The sequence below is a fragment of the Bos taurus genome, chromosome 9, assembly GCF_002263795.3.
Source record: "Bos taurus isolate L1 Dominette 01449 registration number 42190680 breed Hereford chromosome 9, ARS-UCD2.0, whole genome shotgun sequence".
NCBI lineage: Eukaryota > Metazoa > Chordata > Mammalia > Artiodactyla > Bovidae > Bos > Bos taurus.
This window is the reverse complement of record NC_037336.1, coordinates 72,172,487-72,197,124: the sequence shown is the minus strand read 5'-3', so window position 1 is coordinate 72,197,124 and position 24,638 is coordinate 72,172,487. Positions and strand designations below refer to the sequence as shown.

At 41.2% G+C, this 24,638-nt stretch overlaps 1 protein-coding gene across 2 annotated transcripts in view; it reads left to right on the top strand.

The window, feature by feature from the left end:
- Window positions 1-24,638, top strand: part of SLC2A12 (solute carrier family 2 member 12) — a 75,973-nt gene that overhangs the window by 26,376 nt on the left and 24,959 nt on the right. For both annotated transcript variants that reach the window (XM_024996436.2, NM_001011683.2), the window contains 1 exon segment: window positions 4,426-5,766. In XM_024996436.2, the coding sequence (XP_024852204.1) occupies window positions 4,426-5,766 (1,341 nt within the window).

Below are 24,638 nucleotides of genomic sequence, written 5' to 3'. Positions count from 1 at the left end.
TGGGATGGTTTCTAGACCCTTTGCACATACCCTAGTCTGTCAGTGTCCTATGAACTCTGAATAAAAGAACTAGGCATATGAAGTTAAGTCCAGAAAGCTGAAGAAAAGGCTACATCTCTGTTCTGTTAGGAGCTTTTTTCCCCAGACCACAAGAAGCTGGGCCTGGGACTTGTACCCTCCTCCACCTGCTTTCCCCCTTAATCCACCACCTCAACTCTCTCTAAAGTAGAATAATAGAGCATCAAGGAGTATCTGGATGTATCTCAAAGGGTCTTTTTTTCTGCTGCTGCTGCTGCTAAGTCATTTCAGTCGTGTCCAACTGTGTGTGACCCCGTAGAGGGCAGCCGATCAGGCTCCCCCGTCCCTGGGATTCTCCAGGCAAGAACACTAGAGTGGGTTGACATTTCCTTCTCCAATGCATGAAAGTGAAAAGTGAAAGGGAAGTCGCTCAGTAGTGTCTGACTCTTAGCAACCCATGGACTGCAGCCTATCAGGCTCCTCCATCCATGGGATTTTCCAGGCAAGAGTACTAGAGTGGGGTGCCATTGCCTTCTCCATTCTTTCTGCAGGGAAGCACTATTTCCCATCCAACAAGAGAGAGAAACTAGGGAAGGGGAAGGAGAAGGACAATGTGGCAAAGACATCTGCTGCTGCTCACACAGCTCTGGCATCTCTTCCCCCAGGTCCTTGCTCAGTACCTTCCTGCAGCCTTCTGTCCCTCTAAATCCCCTCTGAGGGGCCTCATGCAACCTGTTCCCCAGGTGCATCACTCTCCAGAATCACTTATTTCTCCAATCCGAATATTGGAGATGAATCGACGAAGCACACACCCTAATCAACACATCAGACTTAGCTAAAATGAACAATGACAAGAAGAGATACAAAGCAATACAATATTCTTATCCTAATATGAAAATCTGACCCAAATCTCCTTTTGGTAGAAGAATCTGCTGAGAATTTTAAGATTATGTGGGGAAATAATTTATGTGGAAACTGAGGGCACGAGAGTGCTGTAAACTGATTTTGCACATGAAAATTAAAAGAGATATGATAAATAATAGAGATATCACTGGAATGTTAAGTTTCTTGGGGGGCAAGAACCACATTTGTTTTGTTTCATTATGTTACATATAAAGAGATAACACCTGTTGTGTAGGGATTTTACATATCTGTTTTCCAATTAGCTGGATAAGTTGCTGATGTAGTTTCATTTTAATGGTTTGTGTTCACAATGCTCATGCTGCTGCTAAGTCGCTTCAGTCGTGTCCGACTCTGTGCGACCCCATAGACGGCAGCCCACCAGGCTCCCCCGTCCCTGGGATTCTCCAGGCAAGAACACTGGAGTGGGTTGTCATTTCCTTCTCCAATGCATGAAAGTGAAAAGTGAAAAGTTAAAAGCGAAAGGGAAGTCGCTCAGTCGTGTCCGACTCTTAGCGACCCCATGGACTGCAGCCCACCAGGCTCCTCCGTCCATGGGATTTTCCAGGCAAGAGTGCTGGAGTGGGGTGCCATTGCCTTCTCCGACAATGCTCATATATCAACTTTATTTTATTGTGGATTATTGCATTTTTATTTGCTCCTCCATCTAAATAATTGATGCTTTTTAAATTTTATTTTTGGAGTCTTTCGTTTTCCTTATGCCATCAGGATCCCAGAGATGTGAAACACCTTGGATACTTGTAGCGGGGGAAAGTGGTTTCAGATCACCTTTGTTTGACCTGCTCCTTTCACCAAAGCTAAACAGCATTTTAAAACCATATCTGCTACTCCAGAATGGCACAATCTCAGCCCTAGCTCAGCCTGGGATAACTGTGTGTCCAAGTACACATTTCTAGTCCATTTCACACATATCTCAGTTCTGCTTCTCCATTGCCTTTGCTGTCATCTCCTCTTCTGAATGCTGGTGTTCCCAATATCCTCGCCTTTCGTCCTGTCTCTCCTGCTACTCTGTTCTGTCTCCCAAAGTGATCTCACCCCTTCCCATGGCTTTAAATATCATACACACATTGCTGAATCCCCAGTACATCTCTCCAGGCTTGACTTGTCTCTTAAGTTCCAGATCTGTATACTCAATCTGCTACCTGATATTTTAATCTGAACATCTTACAGGGAAAACAAACATTTTAGCAAGTCTAACGTGGAACTTCTGATTTCCACTTCTCCTTTCACCCCCACCCATAGCCAGGTCCCCTGGCCTTCTTCCCTAGGTCAGTCTATTGCCTGTATAGTATAATACGTAAGCCCATGTACAGGGTACTATTATAAAATCACCCAACTGACTGCTCAAACCAGGGGGCCATCTTGGGTTCTGATCTACTTCCTTACCCTCCAACACCAATTCATGAGCAAATGTCATCATTTTTACTTTCAAATTAACTCTTGAATTTGTCTGCTTGTCATCAATTCCATTCTCCACACCCAAATGCAAGCAAATGCAAGCTGGCACTGTTTCCTATCAACACCAAGGTTACAAACTACCCTCCCCTGCTACAAGTCTGGCCCCTTGAAGAACTAGTCTCCACACAAAAGCAAGAAGCTCAGAATACTTTCCCTTTTACTGGTCAGTAGGCATGCACACTGGAGAAGGCAATGGCACCCCACTCCAGTACTCTTGCCTGGAAAATCCCATGGATGGAGGAGCCTGGTGGGCTGCAGTCCAAGGGGTCACTAGGAGTCGGACACGACTGAGTGACTTCACTTTGACTTTTCACTTTCATGCATTGGAGGAGGAAATGGCAACCCACTCCAGTGTTCTTGCCTGGAGAATCCCATGGACAGAGGAGCCTGGTGGGCTGCCGTCTATGGGGTCGCACAGAGTCGGACACGACTGAGGCGACTTAGCAGCAGCAGCAGCAGTAGGCATGCACCCTCTGTTACTGGGAATACAATAAAAATTGTCACTGTGATCTGCCAGGTCCAGCATGAAGTCTACCTGTCCTCTCTACCTACCTATGCTCACTGACACACACCCCCTCTGCCTCCCTATCCAAGCTCAGGGTATGCCCCATACATCTGATAGTTCCTAAAACATGACCTAAGCTTCCTTGTGCTCAGACCTTGGAAGCTACTGCTTCTTCTGCCTGCAGTACTCTTCCCTGGCTTTTTGTCTTTTTTGTTTGTTTGTTTCCTTTCTGTTGTGACAAGTTGTTGTTCAGTCACTAAGTCATGGTGAACTCTTTGTTACCCCATGAACTGCAGCACTCCAGGTTTCCCTGTCCTCTGCTATCTCTCCAAGTTTGCTCAAATTCACGTCCATTGAGTCAGTGATGCTATCTAACCATCTCATCTTCTGCCGCCCCCTTCTCCTTTTGCCTTTAATCTTTCCCAGCATCAGGGTCTTTTCCAATGAATTGGCTCTTCGCATCAGGTACCCAAAGTAAATTACAAACATGTAACAAACATCGGTGTACCTACCACTGAAAATGAATGACTTAACATTTTGCCTGTTAAAATGAATTTGAGCAAACTCTGGGAGATAGTGGAGGATAGACAAGCCTAGGGTGCTACAGTCCACGGGGTCACAAAGAGTCAGACCTGACTTAGTGATACAACAACAATAACATTTTGCCATTTTCCCTCAGATATTAACCTCAAAAGAATGGGACAATACAAAGCCTCTTTTGTTCTTCTTCTCCACCCCTTCTTTCTGACCCAGCCCCGACTTTGTGAAGGCACTCACACCCTGGTCTTCCCCATCACCCTCCTGTGTTTCAGCAAAGCCAGGGGTGGCTGAATTTTGGCCAAGGAGACATGAGGGCAGGTTTCCTGGACGCTGTGCTTTATTTTCCCCCAGATTCCACACTGGGCAGACTGAGGCCCTTCCAGAGACTGCTTCCCTCTGTAACTTGCTCTCAAGGGTTTGCCTTAGACAGCAGGACCTGAGGAGCCAGGCGTTCTGAATTTCCAATCCAGCACCAAGACAGGAACAAAACTGTGTTCTTGCTTGTTCAGTCCCCATCATCTGTCATCTGTTTATCTCACATATGGGTCTGTTCAAAATGAAAACCAATATCACATCACACACACATACATACAAACAAAAACCATGTAAATGCCTCCACTCCCTCCTCACCAAAAAAGAAAAAAGGACTTTTCCTTCTTTATCTAATCATGTTTTGGTTAGTGTATTATTTGACTGTAATTATATGTGTTTATTGGTAAAGAATCCGCCTGCAATGTGGAAGACCTGGGTTTGATCCCTGGGTTGGGAAGATCCCCTGGAGAAGGGAAAGGCTACCCACTCCAGTATTCTGGCCTGGACAATTCCATGTACTGTATAGTACATGGGGTTGCAGAGTCGGACATGACTGAGAGACTTTCACATATATGTGTTTATAATCAGTGCTATGGAAAATGTACTTAGACAAGGTTGAGTCTCCATCAGATGCGACTCAGAACTGACCTGTTTCTTCTCTCTGCTCGTAGGTTGTGGCATGTATACTCTCCTGTCGTCTGTCACAGCTGCTGTCAGTGGCTTCCTGGTGGGGTATGAACTTGGAATCATCTCTGGGGCTCTTCTGCAAATAAGAACCTTGTTAGTCCTGACCTGCCATGAGCAGGAAATGGTGGTGAGCTCCCTGCTTATCGGGGCCCTCCTGGCCTCTCTAATCGGAGGAGTCCTGATTGACAGGTACGGGAGAAGGGCCGCCATCATTTTGTCCTCCTGCCTTCTCGGACTTGGAAGCCTGGTCTTGATTATCAGTTTATCTTACACCACTCTTATAGGGGGGCGCATTGCTATTGGAGTTTTCATTTCACTCTCCTCCACCGCCACTTGTGTCTACATCGCAGAAATTGCTCCCCAACACAGAAGAGGCCTTCTCGTGTCACTGAATGAACTGATGATTGTCATCGGAATTCTTTTTGCCTACATTTCAAATTATGCATTTGCCAACATTTCCCATGGCTGGAAATACATGTTCGGCCTTGTTATTCCCTTGGGAGTTTTGCAAGCCATTGCAATGTACTTTCTTCCTCCAAGTCCTCGATTTCTGGTGATGAAGGGACATGAGGAAGCTGCTAGTAAGGTTCTTGGAAAGCTGAGAGCTATCTCGGATACAACGGAGGAACTCACTGTGATAAAATCTTCCCTGAAAGATGAATATCAGTACAGTTTTTGGGATCTGTTTCGTTCAAAAGACAACATGAGGACCCGAATCATGATAGGCTTAATGCTGGTATTTTTTGTACAGATCACTGGCCAGCCAAACATATTATTCTATGCATCTACTGTTTTGAAGTCCGTTGGCTTCCAAAGCAATGAGGCAGCTAGCCTCGCCTCCACCGGGGTTGGGGTTGTCAAGGTCATCAGCACCATCCCAGCCACCCTTCTCGTAGACCAGGTTGGGAGCAAAACCTTCCTGTGTATCGGTTCCTCTGTGATGGCAGCTTCGTTGGTGACCATGGGCATCGTGAATCTCAACATCCACATGAACTTCACCAGTATCTGCAGAAACCATAGTCCTATCAACCAGTCCTTGGATGAGTCTGTGTTTTATGGACCAGGTAACTTGTCAGCCAGCAATGACACTCTTAGAGAATCCTTTAAAGGGATGACTTTCCACAGCAGAAGCTCACTGAGGCCCACGAGAAATGACATAAATGGGAAAGGAGAAACGACCCTGGCATCCTTACCAAATGCTGGACTAAGCCAAACTGAATACCGGATCGTCACAGACTCTGCAGATGTCCCCACTTTTTTGAAATGGCTTTCTTTAGCCAGCTTGCTTGTTTACGTTGCTGCCTTTTCAATTGGTCTAGGACCAAGTAAGTATTTTAGTTTTTATTCCTTCCCTCTCTTGCCTTATGAATGTTACCAATTACTTTTGACCAGTCAGAACATCCTACTGCTGTAATACTTCGTACGTGGAAATACTAGAAGCAAGCCAGGAATAGTATTGGCCACCTCATGTTTCTGGTAATGAGGAAAATACACCTGTCTTATATCTGCTTTGTGAAATGTGCTGGGCTAGTATCCAACCAATGAGGAGCTTCCCGTTATCTGTCACATGAAGATGCTTTACTATTAATTAATTGGGAAGGAATCAGACCTCAAAAGATATATTGCTCAAGAGAATATATTGTTTTATGAAGTCTAAGTTTACTGGGACATTTTCTTCTGTATAATTCTCTAGTTTCTTTGAAGGTGGAAGAAAAAAATTGTGTTTAGATTTTTTCAAAGACACAATAATGGATTCATTCCAGTAATAATGAAGAAGGGAATTAAGACGGCATTATTTGGGGAAGGATGATATTTGATCACTAGAATAACCTCCCAAGACTATACTCTGTTAAATGGGTGAATGGGGATCCATGTATTCCCATTGAAAACAGTGCAAACAGTCTACAGGGAGGTAGCTACAAGACTGTTTTATTTGATATAGTTGGTCTTTTGCAATGACAAAGCTTAATTACTTCTCTTGAGCAAACTTCATCTAGAGTTTGCTAGCATAGGTTGGTTGTTGCCGTTCTTTAATCTTTTAGCTTCTCATCCAAACTCTAAACCTCTCTGCAGAGAAGTTGTGAAAGCTCTTTTTTTTTTTTTTTTTGCACCTCATTGGAAAAGGACGGGCTTAAAAATCAAGGGCGGTCTGTCCCTACCACCTTTAGCTTCCATCTGCATCTCTCTCTCCCTTCTCATTCTTCTCCACCCCTCTTTCTTTCTTCCTCCTTTCTTTCCTCATTTACAGAGTTGATATTGAAATGTTTATTTACAATCATCAAGGAGCAGATATACTTGCTCCAAAAAAGGAAAGTGCTGGAAGCTCAGGAATAATAAGAAGATGTAGGCTGTGTTGAAGGAGAAGGAATTTCATGAACACATGCAGCTGCCAGACACGGGATAGTGTTTCTGGAAAAGGGCTTGACCTAGTGATCCACTGTTAGCTCTTCATTGAAATAATGTAGATTGAGTGACGAATTGTTTTAATAGCCAGGAACTATGAGTGATAGGGAAACAGTAATGAGCAAGACAGATATTGTCCTGTCTTCAAGGAGGTTTTTGGTTCAATGGATTGAGCTATGCTCCCTGTGTCTGCTTCATTCTGTTCAGCAATCAGCAGCTTTGGCCTGCTTAATCTGAGTTCATTAATGACTGGACTTGCACATGGCCAATGTGGCCTTTCCTTCAATTCTCTGCTTCCTCATCTTTTAGCTTCTACTCCTACTTCTTTGTGAAATCAATCTCTAGATAGTGATTCATTCAGATTCCAGAGAAGGAATCTGATCTACACTGCTCTTTGCTATGCCGAGTCATAACTGGCTGTTCTGGTATAAGCAGCGATGGCTAGATTGGATTGCATGATCTAAAGCATTGATGTCCTGAAGCTGGCCCTTTCTTTTGCAATATGGGTAGGCAGATTTCCCCATAAAGGACTGTGCTTAGGAAGAAGATGAAATACTACAGTACCATCAACCCTTGATCTCTCTGACAGATTCCTGGACCCTGGTACTGCTTCTTAAGGCTGAAAATGATGAATACCATTAACGAACAGTTTCCTGGAAACAAGTTTCTACCATTATTTCAGGATTCAATTACTTGGGTGTGTACCTGTGAGACGCTTGTTTTAATCAGCTTGGGTCGCCATGGCTTAGAGAACAAACATTAATTTCTCACAGTCTGGAGGCTGGGAAGTTCAAGATCAAGGAGTTAGGAGATTCAGTTCTTGGCAGCTCCCTCTTCCTGTGTTGTAAAGGCAGACTTCTTGCTGTGCTGGAGAGAGACAGAGAGAGAAGTAGCTATATCTTTTGTGTCTCTTATTATAAGGGTACTAATTCCATCATGGAAACTTCACCCTTATGATCTAATTACTTCCCAAAGGCCACATTTCAAATATCATCACAATGGGGTTTAGGGTTTCAATATATGAATTTTGGGGAGCCATAAAATGCAGCAATAACAATGCTTACATGTCAACTCTGATACATACAGCTAATGAAATAAATAAGTAAGCACCTTTTAAAAATTATTTTCAGAAACTCATTAAAGTCTACCGGAAGAGCAAGATATGAGTGCTAGCTTTTACCAAGGAACAACTTAGCCTTGTCTACGGACCTTTCTATATTAATAAGTACAATAATCTTTGCTCACTTGATAAACTTGAGGTGGTATTTATTGCTCCGTTGATTTCCTCTGCTGGCATCTTTTTTTTCCCTCTGTGCTTAGATGCTCAGTCAAGTCCGACTCTTTGCGACCCCACGGACTTTAACCTGTCAGCTTCTTCTGTCCATGGTGAGTCTCTAGGCAGGAATACTGGAGTGAGTTGCCATGCCCTCCTCCAGGGGATCTGCCCAACCCAGGGATCTAACTCAGGTCTCCCGCATTGCAAGCAGATTTTTACTGTCTGAGCCACCAGAGAAGCCCTTTTCCACCTATATATTTATCATAAAACTAAAAATATTTCCTTTTTTGCATCAGTTTTCTTGATCCAGTCTTTTGAAATATCACAGATCAACTAAGAATCTAAGAAAAGAATGCCTTTTTTTTTGTTTTGTTTTCATTCAGAGAACCTCTCAGATTGGAAGAGATTAATACATGCTACATATTATAATATGAGAAACTGATTTTAAACTTCCAGAGCCAACCTGTTCATTATAAGAATCTTCTTGAGCACATGCTACACTTCTTCTCTTTAGTTTTTGGATAACTTTGTAAAGTGCAGTAATTCTTCAGTTACACATATATCATTTGATACATTACTGTATTAGAGCAAGAGTTTTCCTTTTAGGATGTTCAGTCTGACTTTGGGGGAACTTATTGGAGGCTGTTTATTATTTACCTTCTGCTGCTGCTAAGTCGCTTCAGTCGTGTCCGACTCTGTGCGACCCCAGAGACAGCAGCCCACCAGGCTACCCCGTCCCTGAGATTCTCCAGGCAAGAACACTGGAGTGGGTTGCCATTTCCTTCTCCAATGCAGGAAAGTGAAAAATGAAAGTGAAGTCGCTCAGTCGTGTCCGACTCTTAGTGACCCCATGGACTGCAGCCTACCAGGCTCCTCCATCCATGGGATTTTCCAGGCAAGAGTACTGAAGTACTACAGTAGCCTTCTCTGATTTACCTTCTAGAATTCCTCAAATATTATTCTATACTAATTTTAAATATATATATATATAATTTAAACTTTAGAGTCAACTAATATTATGTCAAACACTGCTCTAGGAATTTTTTACATGTTTTGGAGGTTTCACCACAAGCCTTGGAAGAAAAACATTCACTAGATTTTATAAATGAAGACACTGAATCTCAGAGAAGTTAAGTGACTTGCTCACATGAAAACATGTACTGTTTATGAAATGGACAAGACAAACAGACAGAACTGTATTGGTCCTGATGGTAACCATTAATTGCTAGTTCAGTTCTCTCCTTGAAGATGTATTCAGCTCAGTTCAGTTCAGTCACTCAGTCATGTCTGACTCTTTGCAACCCCACGAATCGCAGCACACCAGGCCTCCCTGTCCATCACCAACTCCTGGAGTTCACTCAAACTCACGTCCATTGAGTCGGTGATGCCATCCAGCCATCTCATCCTCTGTTGTCCCCTTTTCCACCTGCCCCTAATCCCTCCCAGCATCAGGGTCTTTTCCAATGAGTCAACTCTTCGCATGAGGTGGCCAAAGTACTGGAGTTTCAGCCTCAACATCATTCCCTCCAATGAACACCCAGGACTGGTCTCCTTTAGGATGGACTGGTTGGATCTCCTTGCAGTCCAAGGGACTCTCAAGAGTCTTCTCTAACACCACAGTTCAAAAGCATCAATTCTTTGGCGCTCAGCCTTCTTCACAGTCCAACTCTCACATCCATACATGACCATTGGAAAAACCATAGCCTTGACTAGATGGACCTTTGTTGCCAAAGTAGTGTCTCTGCTTTTGAATATGCTATCTAGGTTGGTCATAACTTTCCTTCCAAGGAGTAAGCATCCTTTAATTTCATGGCTACAATCACCATCTGCAGTGAATTTGGAGCCCCCAAAAATAAAGTCTGACACTGTTTCCACTGTTTCCCCATCTATTTCCCATGAAGTGATGGGACCAGATGCCAGAAGATGTATTAGAAATAGGAATAAATGAAACTTGTGTATTATTATCCATTGCATGAATTCATTAAATAAGCCACTGCATTTTATGCAAGATAGAGGTAGTCTCTTTTTCTGAAGCTCTGCTAGGTAAGTGAGCATGTACATTTTTTATAAGATTGAACTATGGGCTAAAAGAGAAGGAAAATAATGATAAAATGAAGAAGGTTTTGACATGCATTTACCTGAATAACTAAAGAATTAAGATATGTTTAGCATGTATATTGGTTGAAATTCAAGGTCAGCTCCAACAAAGACCAAAATAAAAGTAGCTTAAGCAAGATAGGTGTTTCTTTCTTTCTCAGTTAACAGCTGGACCTGGGTAGTTCTGGGCATTATGGAGGTTTCCAGCTTAGTCACCAGTAGCCAAATAGTGTGCTTAAACCTCATGGTAGCCCGAACTTTGATATTGGTTTCCAGTCTATCATGAGGCCTATTTAGAAATATTAAAATGCATTTAAAAATTTCATCATCCTTTTCTGATAGCTGATGATCCTTTGAGAATAAGTGAAATGCACAAGTAGTCAATTAAAGGGAGGCTTGGTAGACAAAGGCCTGGTGAGAAGACACTGTGAGAAATTCTATAAGAAAAGGTAGAACCACTATGAGTGATATGAGATAAGGAATTTTCCGCAGGGATTAGACATCACATAATTGTGGGAGCTGCTGAGAAAGCACAGATCTGGAACGGACAGTTAGAGGAAAGAGAGAAGATCACTTATCAGGGCCTCAGAGGAAAGCTGGTAGAGTCTGGGAAGCCTGTGCCCTCTGCATCTGGATGCTGCCTGAAGTTTCTGCAGGTCAGCAGGGCAGGTGGGAGGAAAAGCTGCACTTGGAACAGGGGCAGCAAAGACCAGGGGCCCTGCTAGGACAAGCAGGAATCCCTGAGGAGAAATGGGAACCCACATTTGTCTCTCACCACGTCAATTCTGATAATGCAGGCCACCTGCAGGAAACCAGTGTCCTTTTTCACAGAGCCCTCCCATGTGCCTGGCCTGGTACTTGAAGGTGAAGGAGGAGATCTGGGTGTACTGGCTGCTCCTCCATGCCAACAAGGACAACCAGCATATCACAACAACTTATACATCCTGCATTGATGTCCAGGGCGCCAGCCCCCAAGCATGGGGCTCAGTGTCACCTTGGCCTTCCAAGTCTCAGGCAAATTTCTCTTTTGGCCAACCCTCACCCAGAACTACATGGGGAAGGGAATTCTGGGAAATGTAGTTCCAGCTTAGCTAAATTGGCACAGGACAAAATTGTCAGGTAATAAACTCGACTAAGAGAATAAATATGAATCTGGAAAGAAATATTTCAGAGGGTCAAAGGCTCTGTATTCTGTCTTCTGTGTAGACATTTATTTCTTTTAATTGAACATTACTTGTTAAAATATATGACTAGCTTCCATTCCATCTAGTTCTAAAAAAGAGGTTAGGTCATTTCATTATTGTCTCTTGGCTTTTGTTTCTTTAGCTATAAAACCAAAGGCACTCTTTTGCTAATGCATGATAAAAGCTTTCATATTTATTTTCTCAGGAATGTTAATTGTCTCCCTTGAGCTGACGATCGTCACGTATCTCGAGTTCCATCACCTCACATGACTTCTTGTTCCTTTTTTCCCAACGAGTGCTGGACTTTTCCATTTTGATGCTTCACTGTCAGCTGAACACAAAGAAGCTGTTGCTGAATTCTTATTCCCCTTATGCCAAGAAGACGTGTCTTTGTTTTCCATGGAATAGTCACTCTTCCAGTCACTTAGTTCTAATGCTCTGGGACCATTTCCCGATGGAGTCAATGATCAAAAGTTCTTGGATTTTCCCTCAAAATGGACTCCTCTGTTCATATTGTCCCTCCCTTTTCTGCCATCCTCATCTATTCTTTATGGTCTCATCCTGAGATTACTGGGAAGCCCTTCCTGTGGTTCTTTCCCCTTCCAGCCTTTTCTACATACATACATCCACCATACCAGTATTCCCTAAACAACCATGTTCCTCATGTCACCACAGCTCACAAATCTACCATGACTTCCCACTTTCTTCCATATCAGAAAAGTCAAATCATTTTCAAGATGAAAAGAAGACTAGAAATGCTCCACTCTACATTTCCCTTTTATAAAAAAGAAACAAGAAATTCTGAGAGATTGAGATCACAGAGATTTAGGACTAGATCTCTGGGTATCTATCCGAAGCCTAATTCCATTCTCTTTCTACTATGATATCACACATCTTGGAAGGAAAGGAAGTGTGATTTTCAAGGCCCTCCATGATCCACCCAACTCCATCAGGGTGTCTGCATGACTCCAAGGGAACCATTTACATCATAGTCTATAGATTTTTCTTCCAGGGCTACCATTCATATAGAAACACATTTAGGTTCTTAAGGATACGAAGAGTTGTGACATGAGGCAATACTTTGCTCTCTGTGCGTTTTTATCTTCCACTGCTCCATACCCAGGTCAGGAGACAGAAAGCACTTGTTGTGACCTCTTTTCCTTCTGCCTCTAGTCTGCCCAAATCCCTCCTATCTTGAAAGCTCAGTGAAAGTCTTATCTCCTCTATGAATTCACTCCATTTCTTCAAGGTCTTTATTCATATGAACTACCAGTTATTTCTAGTGTAGAGTAGTTCAGTTCTGGGCTACAAAGAGCCTGAATTTGAAATCAGAAAACTTGAGTTCTAATCTCAGTTCTTCTGCCTACTGGTTATGTGATTTTGAGTCATTTATTTTCTCGGAAGCTGTTTCTAAATCTATGAACTAGGCATAATAATACCTGTCCTACATCACAGAGTATAGGTGAGTATCAAGGGAGCCAATGCATAGTGTTTGGATCCTGGAGTGTACGATGTAAATGAAAGTTACCACGTGATAACAACTTAGTCCTTAATGAAACAGTGTATTGCTTTTGAGTGTTTACTGGTTTATTAATCAGAATGTGGTTACTGGATTGTAAGCTCTTGGAGGGAAGACATGACATCTCATATTTTTTCCTTCTATCCCTTGAAGTCATGCTGAGTGCTAAGTTGCTCAGTCTTGTCTGACTCTTTGTGCCAAGAGTAGTCCACCAGCCTCCCTGTCCATGGGATTCTCCAGACAAGAATACTGAACTGGGTTGCCATGCCCTCCTTCCGGGGATTTTCCCAAGCCAGACTCAAACCTACATCTCCTTTGTCTCCTGATTGGCAGGAAGGTTCTTTACCATTAGCACCACTTGTTTGAAAATGATGCTGGGGTATGTTCATGTTTCTAAGGAGGAGAGCAAAAGAACTTTAAAACAAAGATGAATATACAGGAAAATCTCGGACTGTGTTTCTTTATCTATGTCAAGCTATATCTAGTTGGTAGGATAAGTACTAACAAAGCTAGGGTCACTAGGTTGCCACAGAAAAGCCTGTATGTCCTGAAACCATCAAGTTTTTGCAGAACAATCCATCACTTTGCAATCACACACCTCAATTTGGGACTCAAACCCACAGTCTTCTAACCTCACTCCTTTGGGTGGGACTCCAATCCAGCTGCACTTCAGATGGTACTGGAACCCACAATTTCTGGCTTAAGAGGGGCCTTAAACCCACAGTCTCCCAGCTGAAACCACACACCTGGTCACAGGACTTAATGGACCTCAGGTTATTTATGTCTTGCTGCAGAAAAAAATTCAGCAAGAGGCATAGTGACAGGCAAAAAGTAGGTTTATTAATATAGGACACTTGTGAAGGATATAAGAGGGCAGGCAAGAGGAATCTGCTCTGAAAAGTAAATAGGAAAGCAGGTTTATTTAGGGAGAAACACACTCCACAGACAGAGTTCAGGCCATCTCAGAAGGCGAGAGGCCCCAAAATATTGGGGGGTCGCACAGAGTCAGACATGACTGAAGTGACTTAGCAGCAGCAGCAGCAGCAGCAGTTTGTATGAGCTGGATAATTTCATAGGCTAATAAGTGGGAGAATTATTCCAACTATTTTGGAGAAGGGGACTGAGATTTCCAGGAACTGAGCCACTGCCCACTCTGACCTTTTATGGTTAGCCTCAGAACTGTCATGGTGCCTGTGGGTGTGTCATTTTGCACATGCTAATATATTATAATGAGCATATAATGAGGCTAAGATTCACTGAAAGTCAGTCTTCTGCCATTTTGGGCCTAATCTGTTCTAACCAGCCTTTATCATACCCTCAATGGCCTTGTCATTCTTTTAAAGGTTGTGCCCTGCCCCCTTCCCTCCCGTCTCAATTTGGGCATGAGTTCTAAAAATCTTTTTCTGTTGTGGTCTCTAAGAAAAGATGCAGGAGAGTTAGCAGTGCTCAGAAACAAGTAATTGGAAGCACTTAGGGCATTTGTCAAGTCATAAAGAGTTATTTGGGAATTTCAGACACAAAGTATCTAAAATAGTACCAGATTTTTTTTTTTTTTGACATCTCTGCTTTTTACTCTCACATGGAGAAGAGTCTTTCAGAGCATTTCTTAGAACAAAAGCAAAGCTAATGAGATGAGAATCTCAGGTTTGAAGGAGGTTTGCATTTGGGAAAGGGAAATAACCCATCATCTCCTGATTTCTTCCACTTGCGATTGCTGTTTCAAGCACTGATTCAGATATTCACACCTGAGGCTAGAAGGCAAGCAGTAGGGGACAGAATGTGGTGGTGGTTTAGTTACTCAGTCTTGTCAAACTCTTGTGACCCCATTGATTGTAGCCTGCCAGGCTCCTCTGTCCTTGGGATTCCCCAGGCAAGAATACTGGAGTGGGTTGCCATTTCTTTCTCCAAGGGATCTTCCCAACCCAAGGATCAAACCCGAAGATCCCCTGGAGAAAGAAACGGCAACCCAACCAGTCCATCCTAAAGGACACCAGTCCTGGGTGTTCATTGGAAGGAATGATGCTGAGGCTGAAACTCCAAGTACCTCATGCGAAGAGTTGACTCACTGGAAAAGACCCTGATGCTGGGAGGGATTAGGGGCAGGAGGAGAAGGGGATGACAGAGGATGAGATGGCTGGATGGCATCACAGATTCAATGGACATGAATTTGGGTGAACTCCAGGAGTTGGTGATGGACAGGGAGGCCTGCGATTCATGGGGTCGCAAAGAGTCGGACACGACTGAGAGACTGAACTGAACTGAACTTTACTGCTGAGCCACCAGAGAAGCTCGAATACATTCCCTTTAAGGAAAACAAGCAGTTAATTTACACTGATGGCTTGAGACTATCAATACTGCTAGAGTTTTTAGAAGAGATCTGAATAATTCTCCTTTTTTTCTTGCTAAGAGTTAGTCATTTATGTCCATGTTCATATTGTATTTAATTTTTTCTTTTCCAAAGAAACCATGCCATAAGAATTCCAATTCAATAACCAAAATTGTGTTCTAGAGTATTGGCACAAATGATTTGAAATTTAAAGAATCTTTTTATTAAGAGCAAATTTTCATGCCAGATCATGAATGCATCATAAAACTTATTAACCTGATGCGATTATTGCTCAGGTATTTCATTTAAAGAGTTTATTACTTGTAATAGAAGCAAATCCTTTGTGTCAACAGGGGCATAAAGGGAAAAGTACTTGCTGTTCCAAAGAAAACTCAAAAGCAAGATTAAATCATCTTTATTAAATCTTTTAAAATATGGGTTGGCTTAGAACAACATTCCTTCATTGTATTAGATCACAACATAGTTTCTCTTGTCAGAAAGTATTTCTATTTTTAGGCTAAAGTGTATGCCCTACATTATTTCACTTTCTGGTCCTCTGTTTGCCTGAGTCTAGAATAATTGGGGTACTCTGGAATCTAGAATTCAGAAGGGGGCTTAAATTTGCAACCAAGTAATCTTACATATTTTATTTTGTACATTTAAAATATTATTCTATGGAGGAATCCATAGGTTTCATGAGCCTGCTGAAGGGGTTCATAGAGGTTAAGAACTTCTGCCCTCCTGTAACTCATACTAAAACTCTTCCATCAAATAAAATCACAATATATACCCCACTGCTTTTATTACTTTTATGAAACATTCTGTTTTCCACGACTCATCTCTCCCTTTAAAATATGTTCAAAATCTTTCCTTGACTCTCCACTCTTTCTGGGGTGATTCTGGTCATTTTAGCTCCTTCTAATAATGAACACTTTTCTATTGTAGTTCAAGCTTCAGGGTAGAACCAAAGATCCCTGACATTGTGAGGATATAGAGCCACATAGAGATTTGTCTTCTTCTTAGGCTTCAAAAGTAAAGCAGAAATGAGTCCAAACCCAAAGCATAAAGTTATTATCTCATGAGTTCATTTGAGGTAATACTTGTGTAGCCGCCTTCCTTAAAATAGCCTCTGCAACTCAGAAAAATGTGTGTGACTGTTCTTTTCAAAACAATTATTAGGGCCTTTTTTAAAAATCCAAAAACTCCTACGTCCATTAATTAATTAATTAACCTCTTCTTCTTATCTCATGACTAATATCTTTTCATTAGAGCAGATTGAAGGAATTTGTCCATGGTCACATATTAAGCTCCATAATGAGGCTATAACTGTTATCCTTTATCTGCCTTTGTATTCTCAAGTTTAAACAGAACTTTACCCTGAAGATTGAATGACAGATGACACCAAATCACCTCCATCTCTTCTTCCAAATAGGCAGGAGCTCCAGCAAGAAAGTATCTTGGAGTGACCCGGAAGAGAGGAGAGGGGCAGAAGGTGGTGGGGATTCATCTGGTCACTCACTTGTCCAGCACATGTGAATGGCTCAGTCATGACCCATTGGGCATGGGGCCCATTGATGGTGACTCAGGGATGGATGAGTGAAAGCCACACCTCCCCTGCATGGGGACATAGTGGTGGGGACAGGCAATAAAACAGAAAATAAATAGATGTATAATACAGCTTCGAGAAGAGAGAAGTGTCAACATTTAAGTGGAAGTAAGAGTGATGAAGAAAAATAAAAAAGGATCAGGGATAAGATCAATGGCCTTAAGGGGGTCACACAAGGTTTAGGAGAGAAAGAAAGCCTGCAGAGGTTGTAAACAAAGTGCATGAATTCAGACAAGACATTGGCATCAAGCTTCCTGACACTGAATTGCAGTTCCATGGTGTAGGACTCCAGACAAGTCAATCCATCTCCCCAGGATTCAGCTTCCTGACCTACCTCACAATTTAACTGTGGGGTTGAACAAAGCTATTTGCATGTAGTATACCTAGTGCATAGCCTGGTGGGTGGCATGGACTCAATACACTTAGTTATTAGTGCTATTAAACATCTGGGTACAGTCTAGACATGAGATGGATGGTTCCAGTAATGCCAAGCGCTGACCTCAGCTGGCATTTTGCTTAAGCCATTTCAGGAGACATAGCAAATGTTCCATAGCTCCATACTGAATTATGATGCCATGGTCCTTCTCACCTCCCTTCCAAGCATCATTCCAATTAGGTCAAGACTAAAGAAAATACATGTATTGCTTGAAGTATGGTTCAGTTCTGCATTACCTACAGTCAAGAGAGCCTTCTTTTATAGTATATCAGACAGATGTTACAGAAAATTCTGAGGCTTTGGTGAAAGGTGTGATTTAGGCTGAGAAATAACCAATTTCTTTGTTATTCTGAGTTGGCACAACTAATTTAGACTCTGTCTTGGATGTGCACAGTCCGTCTTGTTCATTGTTGTTTCCTTGAGCCTAACCTCGTGCCTGGCCCACAGGAAAGGCTCAAGAAATATTTGTTAGATGAGTCCAAAAAAGTTTCTGGAACTCTTTCAGCTTCTGTGATGTAGGGGTGCTGTCTCTCTAGTCAGGTGTTGACATATCCTGATCTCCTCTAGTATGAATTTGTATCAATATAGAGGGCATCAGAAATAAAAGTGGTTTGTGTGGAACCTCATACACATTTGACCAAAAGTTATGTCAGAGTAAAGCTACTCAATTGAGGATGTGGAGCCATCTCTAATTCATTTGGTGACTTAAGAAGTTTCATGTCTTAAAGTTACAAAAATTAAGGCCATAAAAAATTTATGGTATTAGAAAATATTTATTTCTATTATATTCTCCAAATATAAGATTCAACCCTTCTCCTGAAGTGGAAAAAAAGACTGAGATTAGCCATATCATGGGATAATAATTCCTATCTTGGTTTAGTAATTGAATGTTTTAAAACTTGACACTTTCCAAAAAAGTGTTGAGATAATTTCTTCCCGGTTTTCCTAGCAGAAATATACAAAAGTCTAAGTCTGGTATTTGGGGGTTGTTTTTACTTACTTAATTAGTGTTAGAGCTTATAGAAATATTTCAATGGATTATCTGAGGCTTAAGAATCATGTAAAATTTCTCAGATGTAAGTGGGAAGTCTAAAGTTAATAATGGTAATAAAAGATCTTTTTTAAAAATTCATACCATAGCTACAAATAATCAGCTCTCAAGAACTATAAACTGGCTGATATTTGAGCCCACTAGAAAGCTTACAAATTAGCCTGTCTCAGTTTCATGGATTTTGGCAAAAGACACTAGACTCTTTGGTCAGAGACAAAAGACAGTTTATTACTCTTAGCAATAGCAATAGCCAGAGTTAACCACATTTGCATGGTTCCCCAAGCCCTAATGCCTTGACATCATGAACCAGGCCAGATGACACCTACACATAGAATGGGTTATTTTAGAGGAGAGGAATCCCAACCTTGGGGAACCCAAGTCTTTTATAATAGACAGTAAACCGACCTGATCTTTCCCTTGGAGGGAGACATTAATGTAAGCAATAGTAAGCAAACTTTTGCCCAGAGGAGACACTCCATCTTCCAAGGCTGCTTGTTATATGAACATCCTTAGAAAGATAGTCTGGAACAAAGTCAGTGCTTTTCTCAGGAAACATACTGAAATGCAAGACCCATGAAAAATTGCTTTTCAACTCAAATATTCTAAAACATATTAAACAATGTTCTGTTTAAAACAAAACACTGAAACTTGTTAAGGCACAAAGATTGTAGAGCCTAGCTTTGGTTGTTTGGTTTTGTGGCGTTTAAGCAGCCTTTTGGAGGATAGGTATCAGTAGTAAGCATATGACTCTTCTGCCATAACATTTAATCTAAAATTTATAACTAAATAATGAACTCCTCTAAAAGAAATTGTTCATGTGATGTTTGCATAGTTAAAGATGATGACAATTCCAGGGATGTGGAACAGCAGGTTCTAATTTGGAAGTTTACTTAGCTGCTCGACTCCAAGATATACAGGGTTTAGAACAAAGGCTTGCAGACCAGAATTTCATCAAATGTTTCCAAAGAGATTTTGATATTCTTTATATTTCCTTCTAGGCTCCAGGCCTCTAATATTCAAAACCATTACAGTCAAAGACTTTTTTAGTGCTCAATCTTTTCTTTTCCCTACCATTCTTATGGAATAATACATACTTTTAGAGAAAAGGTATATTGATTAAATTATTATTCTTTAAACAGAGAATTTTATTATCAAATGTAGCCATTATACAATCATATTCACCCAATGGGTTTGTGTTGTGTGTCTACCTTTAAGATCTTCCAAATATGTCTTTTCTTTCAAGTTTTATGTTTCAGTTATTCAAAATTCATACCAATACTGTTCCTCCTCCCCCCAAGATAATTAAGTTAAAAGATATTTAACTTGATTAAAGTGGTGATTTATTTGGTCCTCTGGTGTTAGTCATTACAGTAATGCAAAGTAAACCAACAATAGTATCTGAATGGTTTTGTACTAAATTTGCATCCAAGCAAAAGAGGAAAAACTTAAAGAAAAGAAATATATGCCCTTTGCTAATTAAATTTCACTTTCCTCTTTGGAGTTAGATGATGCACAGTGGTTCCCAAAAGAACCAAAGAGTCTGAAACTGTATTTTTGTAGCACAAACACAGCTAAACACAGAGAAATTGCACCATTTATTACATTGCCATCAACAACTTTTCACATAATATAATACATTAGTGTTTAACTTTCCTCTCTGACCTGCACTATGATCACTGTCTCATGCCCTTAAAAATTATGAATATCAGACACTGAAAACATTAAAGAAATAGAGTAAAGATTTTAACACTATCTTAATAAGCACAGTATGTGCTTGTTACTTTATTGTTCTTCAGAACATGTTAAACATTTTTCCAAAGAACACTTGCAACATTAAAAACTATAATACTTTTCATTATATTTTTTATTATGAATACTGAAGCATCATTCACAAGAAAAGTACAACATAAAATGTTACGTGTGAAGCACTCCATTCACATCATACTGTAAACCAGAGTGGACTACTTTTTTGTAACTCCTTCCCTTTTTTTTGTTTTTCATTTTGAATTCTAGTTCAGTGATCTGCAAATTGGGATAAGCATACTCCTGGGGGCTACTTTCTGGAATCTTCCTTCAATGATTCATTAAAGGAAATCAATTTCTTGATCTTTAGGAAAAATCTGTTTCCTAGTTTCTTCTTCCTTATCTTCCCACTAAAAACTATTCTTCCACTTAAAAGAAAGCACATCTATTACCTTCCAGAAATCTTATTACGACAATATATCCCCAATTATAAAAACCTGAGGAACACTAATCAAAAAGGCAGTTTGAGATATTGGTGTAGGTGTGGACTAGAAAAATGACTCTAATGACTATACAATAATACTTCTTAAGCTTAGATATTTCCAATAATTTTCTTTCAACAAATCTATAGGCTGAGCTAATCAAGTTATCAACTGATTTATCATTACAACAAATTTTTTTGTTAATTTAAAGAATGTAGTGACACTGCTATTATAAAAAATTTTCAACTCCCCATCAATTTTTATTATTCTTGAGAATATTTCATCTATTTAAAAATGTAAACTTTATATTAAATGCCATATTGCTATATTTTTAAATGGATGAAGATGAATATCAAATAGAGATGGTATTTAAATTCCTCTGGAACTCTTTGAGTGATATAAATATTCTCTATTATAAACATAGATTTTAAATGCCATCAAAAATAAATAAATAATCATTGAAATTGCATATTTTGCTGTCATTTAAATTTATGGTAAAAAAAAAAGTGAGATGTTGACTTATAAATGAAAGAAAGTACTTAGCTTTTCTAATTATTTTAAAGGCTACACAAGCATTAAAGCTTGGAGACCCTGCCACAGTTCTTATTCCCAATTGGTACCTGCTCACAATAGGGTTCCATCTTTAACTCTGGAATTTTTTTAAGGATTTAAAATTTAATCCAATTAATCCACATAATCCAATTTCTCCTAAAATATTTTAGAAAATAATTTCTGATGGATTCTGACTAGAAATCATTAAAATAGAAAGATTGGGGAACATTGAGGCTTTATTTCATTGCTTTTCTTGGTTTGTTAAGATTCTTGAGTAAAGTATCTATTTTAAAAGCGGCCAGGAGTGAGCAAAATTCAGAGAGACTGAGAGAAGGGAAAATACAAAAAATAAAGTAAAAATATCATTGCTGATGTTGTGGATGGTGGTTTGCTGTGCTGTGCTTAGTCGCTCAGTCATGTCTGACACTTTGCTACCCCATGGACTGTAGCCAGCCAGGCTTCTCTGTCCATGGAGATTCTCCAGGCAAGAATATTAGAGTGGGTTGTCATGTCCTTCTCTAGGGGATCTTCCCAACCCAGGGATCGAACCCAGGTCTCCTGCATTACAAGTGGATTCTTTACCATCTGAATCACCAGGGAAGCCCAAGAATACTAGAGTGGGTAGCCTATCTCTTCACTAGTGGAACTTCCTGACCCAGGAATTGAACCAGGGTCTCATGCATTGCAAGAGAATCCTTTACCAGCTGAGATACCTGGGAAGCCTGATGGTGGCTTATGGAGGAGTATATTTTTAAAGGACAAGATTTTCCCACTCAAGGCACTTATAAGATCATAATTTAAACATCTAGTTGGAAGGAAATGAGCATACTCCCTTTCAAATTCACATTTTAAGTACCTCTTTACAGTGAAAGGAGAGCTTGGGTCTGCTGCACATTGCCTGCAAAGTCAGTAAAAGCCGTAGGATTTGGCTTCACTCCTACAAAGTATAGGACACTGGCTCCATCAGGTTGTTGGGAACTCTACAGCTTAACTGTAGAACTTCCTCCAAATTGCTAGGAGTTCCCTAAGAGTTTCAAGGTAAGGTAAGAGTTTCAAGCCTTCCATGAGTCTTTCAGACCTGAGGCTGAAATGCTCAAGCCAAATGGAAAGCATGCCTGAAATGCTGCAGGGTTTACATCTGAAAGCACAGGGAGAGAAAGGACAGCCTCAGTGGAAAAAAATGTTCAGCAGTGGCAGAAATATAGGAGGAGGGGGAGATAAGCATGGCTGCCGACGTGGCAGAGCTCAGCTGTTTCCACTGATTGGCTCTATTTATCCAAGTTTGTGTCCTCTGCTGCACACAGAGCCACTTCAACGAGCTTGTCCCTCATGGTCGTTTTATGGCACTCTGTGCAGCCATAAACACCACAGATTTCATCTGGATCAGGCCTGTTCTGACAGACAACCTTGGTGATTGAATACCATGTGAAATATGAGTCTCAATATTTGTGGACAATCATCTCCCAGCAAGTCCAAAATTTTCTCAATCCTTGTAACCTGGAAAAGACTTTAAAGACTCACGCAGACGTTTATAGAGGCACATATGTCAGAGGTGGTCCTGGAAGAGTAGGGTAAAAGGTGAAATAATAGATGTCAAGGAGAATTGTTGCAGGGCCTGCTCACCTGCAGTGAATGGCTGTACTCATTGTGGAAGAATTATTATATCTCTGACTACTCCAGAGAGAGCCACCACTTTACTGCGGCATGTGGCAATAACTTGATTTTTGGTGGTGAAAAATTAGGCTCTCTCATTGGAAAAACATTTGGGATTAAAAAAAAAAAAAAAACTTCCATCTATTATTAAATATCAATATATTAAATTCCTGTGATAGTTTATACCTCTTTGCTCTTTACTTACGACTTGAAACAGCTTCTCCATTCCCTCTGCTCTGGGTACTCACAGCCCTTTTCCAGAGAGTGTGGAGACATAAAATTGTGGCACCATCTTGCACCTAAGACTGCCATGGAGGGACTTTACCCTTTCAGTAAGTTCTATCTTGCTGCAAATGGCACTTTCACATTTTTATTTCACTCTCTATGGATCTGAAAACCTGTACTTTTTATGATTCTGAGATCTGTTAAAGCTATTTTAACATTGTCGTTGTTGTTCAGTCGCTAAGTTGTGTCAGAGCCTTTGAGACCCCATGGACTGTAACACGCCAGGCTTCCCTTTCCTTCACTATCTCCTGGAGTTTGCTCAAACTCATGTCCATTGAGTCGGTGATGCCATCCAACCATCTCATCCTCTGTCATCCCCGTTTCTTCCTGCCTTCAATGTTTCCCAGCATCAGGGTCTTTTCCAATGAGTGGGCTCTTTGCAACAGGTGGCGAAAGTTTTAGAGTTTCAGCTTCAGCATCAGTCCTTCCAATGAATATTCAGGGTTGATTTCCTTTAGGATTAACTGGTTTGATCTCCTTGCAGTCCAAGGGATTCTCACGAGTCTTCTCCAATACCACAGTTCGAAAGCAGGACTCCTACCTGAATCAAATATCCATGGCAGGAAGGAGCCCGGGGGGACTGGTCTTTGGCATAGGTGATTTGTCTTCAACAAAGTGAACTTACTTACTTTTATCTTGTATTTGCTCAAGGACAGCCTTGTTACAAAGGCTTCACCAAAATTACGCAGCTATCACTCTTCTCAGAGCCAGATCCTCAGTCTGCAAAGCTCAGGGCAAGGTTACCTGATCTTTGCACTGGTCTCCAAGGATATAATCTGCAGGAATCTGGTGAAGGACTTTGGGGCACAGAGTGGAGGGGAAGGCTCTGGAGTGCTATTTTGGAATTCCTTATTAATTAGAACAATAATCATGTTCCTTTGCTTGCGATTCTCTTCCATACCCTCAAGGTAACTGTATGTAGATTCACTTGGAGCAAATAATCAAGGGGAAAAAAATGTGTTTGCAGCCCTCTTCTGTAATTTAAATATTTTTCTTTGAAACAGCAAATTTACTTTGAGCAGATGTTCTCTCTACAGAGCATGATCCTGCTACGAGAGGTAAATTTTCCGTCAGAGACCCAGGTGACAGCCCCACGATTCTGGCACAGGCAGCCCGAGTGGTTGCTGGTCAAGGGGGGCCCTCCTCAGCCTCTTGTTTCTTCCTCCTCCGGGGTAGGAGGACGCAGCTGGGCTGGGTATAAACACTGGGTTTGCAACACAAGGTGACTTGGCCAGCACTGAGCCAGGGCTGGGGCAGCTCCTAAGCCCTTCTTTCCTCAGCATCAGAAGTGCTTATACTCCTTATCTACATGCTCATTAACAAATCTTTATTGAGCCACTCCCAAGAGCGCACCGAGATGAAAAAGTGTGAGATCCAGAGATGGTCGGGCTCCATGCCCCCTCCGAGCTCTGTTAGTGTTTAGTCGCTCAGTCATGTCCAACTCATTGTGACCCCATGGAGCCCGCCTGGCTCCTCTACCCGTGGAATTTTCCAGGCAATAACACTGGAGTGGGTTGCATGCCCTCCTCCAGGGGATCTTTCCGATCCAGGGATCAAACCTGCATCTCTTATGTCTCCTGCATT